The following is a 6,608-nucleotide window of genomic DNA, read 5'->3' as shown; positions in this document are numbered from 1 at the left end:
GCCGCTGCCGCCCCGGCCTCACCCGTGCGCTCCTCAGCCACTGTCTCCCCGGCACCCCCACCCGCCGCGTCCCCACTGTGCCAGGCCACCCAGACCCCATGTCACGGCCCCCTAAGCCAGCTGGGCTGGGCCACGGCCCGCACGGAAGTGTCCCACATGCTCACAGCGCCCTGACCTCACGCAGGCCCGGGCCCTGGGTCAGACGTGACGACTGCACGCCAGGACACCTGCCATCCCACATGGGGTCGCCATCTCCCTGCACTGACGTCCCCCTCCACAGGGTCAGGCCTGCCCCACGTGCTGGGTGCCAAGGCCTCTCCCACCCTGCACGGGCTTCCCCCATCCACCTGCCCCCACATGTAGATGCCCCCCCACAACATGCCTGGGCTCCAAGCCCCTGCACCGGGCTGGCCTCCTCACTCGGGCACCCAGCTTGGCCCCTGGCCTTCATGGCAGGCGGCCCTGGCCAGTGGGTGCCCTCTTCACCCATGGGCGCCCTCTTCACCCGTGCGCCCCAACACCTGCTCTGGGCCACTCCAGCTCTCCCCACCAACGGGGACAGCTATTCTGCTGTGCCCACCTCAGGTCCTCAGGCCTGAAGCGGGGGCGGGGGCGCGGTCCCCTGCCTCGGCACCTGGAGGGCAGTCTCCGGCGGGACGCAGTGCGTGGCCCGTGTCCTCGCGGCCCTCTGCCTGCCAGGTCTGCTCTAGCTGGCACCGTTTCTCATTTGTCCCTCTGCTCGGTCACCTCCGATCCGCCGTGGCAAACGCAGGGCGTGCGTGAGTAACGGCACGCGCCGGCACCCCAGGAGGACGGAGGGGACTACATGTCGCCATCGGCTGCCCGTCCGCAGCATCCAGCGCTGCGAAGGCCAGAGGGACACTGAGAACCCTTGACGGCCGGGAAGGTGAAACAGACGAGAGTGCCCACCAAATGTGACAGAGGGGACCGTGCGCGACCGAGTCCGGGGGCCCCTCAGCGCGAGCCTCGCCCCCTTGGATGCTGAATCGTGTGTCGTGGTGGGGGCCACCTGACAGGTCCCAGGGACGGGTACTCGGGAGGCTTAGAGCGGCAGCTGCCGACCAGCCGGCATGGGTCGCCTGCGGTCCCGCAGAGGTGGCCCTGGCCTGCCCTGTTTGTCACATGCTCAGCAGAGTTCGCACTACGACAGGAACTAAGTCGGCCGTGCGCCCACTTGACAATGAACACCCCCTCCCCTGCTTTTCTGGATTACGAACGAGGCCTGACATTAATTACGTCCTTCCTCCCGTGGGAGAATTTAAACGGAAGCGTGACTGATACGGCTGGGGGCTCGAAAGGCACGAATCCGAGCGTGAACACCCGCAGGGAAGGGTCTCTAATGAGAATGTTCTCGCATAACGTTTCACGTTTGCTCAGGAATCACTAGCAGATGCGAGAGAGAGATCTTAAAGACCAGTCGGTAATTGAAAATTTATTGCTTTTCCAATGAGCAGCCAGTCGTTAGAATTGTAGGGAATAGAAGAAAAATATAAGAATACTTAGTATGTATGTAGAAAGTCTTACTTTACGAGTCTCTCCACGTGCGGCTTCTAATTGCCCTGTGCTAATGTAAGCAGCCCCATTCCAGTTACGTGGGAGGCCACACACGACCAAGAAATGCTAGAGAGAAAACGCACATCTGTTAAGGCCAACTTCGATGGCCCTCACGGTGGCTGCTGAAACCAGATTTCAATAAACTATATTATCATTTGCAGTTTTCTAGAGGGAGAGAGAATGTATCTATTAATCCGCCTTGGAGTGGGACCGACAGGGCCAGTCTCCTTAAAGAACTTTCACAGAGTTTCTCATGGAAATTGAAAGCTCCAAGCATTAAAGTTACTGAAATACCTCAATGCAGATGTGATGCATCCCTCCGGCCTTGTTTTTCTGCAGAAAACCTGCAATCGGACTGTTATTTCCCAGAGGATGAAGGAGTTCCACCTTGGTATTTCCCAGGTTGACAAAAACGACAGACACTCCATGTTCCGGAAGAGAGACCGGCTCGCTGACCTGGGCCCCCAGAACACTCTTATGGAACTCCTTGGCCTTTTCCAAGTCTGGCACTGCTATGGCCACATGGTTGAGTCGACCCAGGTTCCACACGGGACCTGCCACTTGATGCGAGGGCTGGTTGGTGACAAAAGCTCTTACTGTTGGAACTGGAGTTCGAAGTCGGGGGAAAAGCACTGAAAAATAGAACAGCCATCGATAGTCTTCTTTTGAGAATAAATGCACTTCGAACATTAATTGAAAAATGAAATAAATTGTACATGCAATTTTTAATTACCGAAATTAAATTAGGAGAGAGAGAGGGAAAAACAAGTCAAAATCACTCGCTCGTCTCTAAAATAGCTGGAATTAAAAAGCTAATTCTGAGCTTTTTAGACTCGGAGCAAAGCATGACATTTTTCATGATTCGCACTTATTGATAACACTCAAAGGACAGCTGCACATCAAGAATTACTTGCTAGTCTGCATTTCACCGAGGGTACTTTTAAATGTGACAGTACAATAACATATTTAATGATGAGAACAAGCCATTTTCTTCCTTATCTATAACTACTTTTCTGTCACGTATTCTGTAATAAGCTCATTACAGCCATGAACATTCAGTACTTTTGAATGTGTATTTTATTTGAATGATCATCGGCTAAGGGAAATATCTCATTATTGGGGGAAAACAAGCAAAGATCGAGAGGGAACCTAAGCTCATGAAAACTTCCCCTGACATTGGATTTTTTAATGTGTTTTTAATAATTCTGAAGGATTAGAATTGTTTGTGAGTGCAAAGAAACCGCCTTCATCCGGAAACTGAAGAGGCCTGATTTGCTGTCCCCGGTCCCCAAACACTGGATTTAAGAGCTGGATTCTCTCCAGAATCAAAGTTACACACATGCACGAGGTGTAAACACAGTCTTGTAAATCTGCATCACTTAATAGAAAACTATGAAACATTGAAGAACACATATTGTAAATAATTGGTTTTTAGCTCTTGACACAAAACACTTTAAACAGTACTAAGCATCACAGAGCTTCGGCTAATGAAAAATTAGTTCTCCTTTACTGAAGTTTTTGATAACGAGGAAATTAAAGCGACACAGTTTGATTTTAGGCCATCGACCCTGTTGGGAAAGGCGGTCCCACGTGCACAGCCTTTCGACCCCCACTGAGTCGCACGCAGAAGGGTGGGCCTGGGCCTGGAACCTTCCTTACCAAGAGACAAAGAGCCCCCCATGGCCTGTGCCAGGCTGTCGCCTTGTACTGGGGACATCTTCTCCTCTGTCAGGCTCAGTGAATGCTCCTTTGTTTCTGCTTCAAGCGTGAGCATCGTGTGGCCCACCCCACTGTTACATCTGTCCTCTGAGGGGAGGGGACTGTCTTGTGCTGGCCACTGGGAGAGACCCGTTGGCCATGGGGGACTGACGCCTGGCACTGAAGCCGTCACACTGTCTCCTCCCCATGTAGGGAGTATAGTTCCACCCAGTGCGTGGAGACCCCGGTATCGAGATGCAGCGGGCCCTCCTCTGGGACTGGCACCCAGTACACAGTGCTCTGCTCGACAAATCGGATGTATCACGGGTCAGCAGAAGGCAAGATTCTGCCTCAGATGGTCTTCTGCTACGCTCCAGCCTGTATAATTGATGACTGAAATGTCTAAAGCTTCTCATTATCAGTAGGTTGGCACAGCCCCGTTCTACGGACTCACTGTATCATCAGGAAATTCAAGTGTGTTCCAACCCAGTACGCACATACACGTAAATGTACGATTGACAGCAAATGTCATAAAATACCTACTTCTCACCAGATGTGCTGTGCTCCGATATTATCTATTCTATTTTGGTTTTTAAAAAATACTGGTACCGCCCGCTAACGAGTACCTTGCTGGTTTGCCGTGACTCATTTTTCTGAGCTTCTCCTGTTTTTCCGTGACGTTTTACGTTCCTTAAAAGCGGGGTCATAACAAAATCACCATATGATCCATCGATCCCACTTCCGAGGATATATCCAAAAATAAAAGCTAGAATTCGAAGAGGTATTTATATACCCACGTTCATAGCTGTGCTATTCACAACAGCCAAAAGGTAGAAATAACCCGTGTCCGTCAACAGGTGCAAAGGTAAACTGTGGTTTACACGTACAATTACTCGACCTTGAAAAGGAACGAAATTCTGACCACGTGGCACACCACGGACGGTCCTTGAAAACATAGGAAGTGAAACCAGCCGGTCACAAAAGGACAACTGTCACGTAATTCCACCTACACGAGACACCTGCAGCAGTCAGGTTCACACAGAGGAAGGAGCGCGGTGGGTAGCTGGGGCAGGGGCAACGGGGTTACTGTCGAATGGGTGGACGGGTTCCGTTTGGGCCGATGAAAAAGTTCAAATGCTTCTCCTCTAATACTCGGAGTTTTACATCTTTCCTTCAGTTTGTGTCTAAGTGTCGCAGGGTGCGTGGGCTCTGGGCTCTACTGCCCGGCTTCCAGGCCCAACCCCGCCACTCCCTGTGTAACTTGGCCTAGTTATTACCTTGTGCCTGTGTTTTCTCATACGGGAAGATAACATCTACCTCACAGGACTGTCATTTGACTAAAATGAAAAATACACAGAAATGCTTTAGAGAAGTGCCTGACGCAAAGTACATAATTCCGAGGATTACCATGATTGGCACTTTCAGAAAGGTTATGCCAATGGCTTGTTGATAAACGTAAGTATGTCTGACTTCTAACACCTTTCATGCTTTCAAAGGAGAAGGCTGACTGTGCGCCCACCCTGTACACGGTACTAAAGATAAACACCTTGCTCCGTAACTAAAGGTCGCTCGCATCCGGCCCGTGTCTGGCACACATGCCGCTTCCGTGCTCACTCCGACACTTCATCAGGCCACAACTTACTGTTTATGGAGACTACTCCTTCATTCTGGAAGCTGTCACTGTGTGGGCTCTGACATTAGAACACACTTGGTAATTTTTCTTTATTTTGTGACTATTGACATCCTGGTGGAATGCTGCTAAGCAAAGTATTCTTTTTGCACTTTGATACAAAAATACCGATTTACAACTTTTCCGAGTTAAAATTAGTTCTTTAGAGCAACTCTGTTAATTCACCCACACTGCTCGGGACTTCTTGTTAACTTGGGAAATCCTTTTACTATCATATAGAAGTGGAAATTGTGTTTACAATTCTGCCCTTCAGGAACCTACAGGCTGGGTACCACCCCCAATGCAGACAGGCCCCCTCTCGAGGCATTCCCCTACTGCTGGGGTTCAGAAGCAGTGGTCAGAATCCCATGACCTAACACCTGACTGATCTGACCTCACCTAGTAGGCACTCCTGGGTTTACCTCACTGTTGGGAGTTACACAACTATACTTCTACACAATCTTGCCTAGGTCTGTCATTTTCCCTGAGTTAACTGAAATCACAAATTCTGGAAGTGAATCATGAGACGGCCCAGCTCTGCCTAAACAGAGGGAAGCAGGAATAGTCCAGTGAGCACTTTCATGCTCACAGTAACTCTATGACAATGTTATTTTTCCCATTTAGACCCAAGGAAACTAGGCCTGAGCAATTTCCTTCAAGGTCACACTCGGTGGCACAGCTGGGTCTCAGCCCAGGTCTGTCTGACATCAATGTTAATGTGGTTAATCCATCATGTATAATTTTCTCACGCCTCTGAAATTCTTTCCCATTGTTTTCTCGATTTGTAATATCTTTAGCATATGTTCTACGAGCAACGTCTACTTTCTCAGAGATGACCCTTGGTTTTATGCGTTTTCTCTCTTTCTGCGAAGGGCTAATGCAAGGATGTGTGAGACCTGTGTTTTACTGAGGAGAGGTCGGTCTGGGAGGCGCGTTATCGGCAAAACTTGAATTACCGCCTGTTAATCATTCATCTTAACAAGCCCGTTGTGACTTTTTTTTTTTTGACGCGTACACGTCACCTCTTTAAACTGATAATGTGATGAGACCGTCACGGGGCGCTTCTCTGTATGCGGCCGTCACTCGGCCTTGGGGACGGCCGGTGACGCATGCGAAGCGGGTTTGAGTTCAGAGGGCGCCCAGGGCTGCAGGTTCCACCAGGCGGAGGAGACGGCACGTCCTGGGAGAGGAAAATAACTCTGCGGAGGGGTCATCTCCCCGAGCGCCTGAAGGTGCTACGCTGGGGGACCTGTCACGGCTGTTGAGAAGAACGTCGGGGACGTCGCCGCGCGGCACCGCCTTCCTCCCCGGAAATCCGGATCAGGGGAAGAGAGGACAGGAAGCGGAGAGAGTGGCAGAAGCCCTGGCGTTGTGTCACCGCTGATTCTACCAGGCCTTTCTTTTTTTCAACGAGAGTGCAGAAAACCCGGGGGGCCGTGCAACCGCGTTAGGAGCACGTCGGGGCGCGCGGCGTCTGGGGTCCCCGGCACGACCCTGCGAGGGCTCGGGGTCGGCGTCCGTCCTCCCGCCTCGCCCTTCTTTCCGGTTCCCCGCGGGCCCTGACGGTGCGCGGTGACGCCAACACCGTCCCTCCGCCTCGCCCCCCGTCCCGGCCTTGCTGTCCCCGCGGACAGGTGGCCTCGCCTCGCCGGGCCGCACTTAAAAA

The 6,608-nt window shown here is 51.6% G+C and overlaps 1 protein-coding gene across 1 annotated transcript in view; it reads right to left on the bottom strand.

The window, feature by feature from the left end:
- Positions 1-6,591, bottom strand: part of MCEE (methylmalonyl-CoA epimerase) — an 11,126-nt gene extending 4,535 nt beyond the window's left edge. Inside the window, exon 1 of the mRNA XM_025043512.1 lies at positions 1,870-6,591. Within this exon, the coding sequence (XP_024899280.1) occupies positions 1,870-2,265 (396 nt within the window). The 5' untranslated portion in view covers positions 2,266-6,591. The remainder of the gene's footprint in view (positions 1-1,869) is intronic.
- Positions 6,592-6,608: the final 17 nt, after the last annotated feature.

This window comes from Pteropus alecto, unplaced genomic scaffold (assembly GCF_000325575.1).
Source record: "Pteropus alecto unplaced genomic scaffold, ASM32557v1 scaffold102, whole genome shotgun sequence".
Taxonomy (NCBI): domain Eukaryota; kingdom Metazoa; phylum Chordata; class Mammalia; order Chiroptera; family Pteropodidae; genus Pteropus; species Pteropus alecto.
Note: the sequence above shows the minus strand (reverse complement) of the source record. Positions and strands in the feature narration are given on the sequence as shown.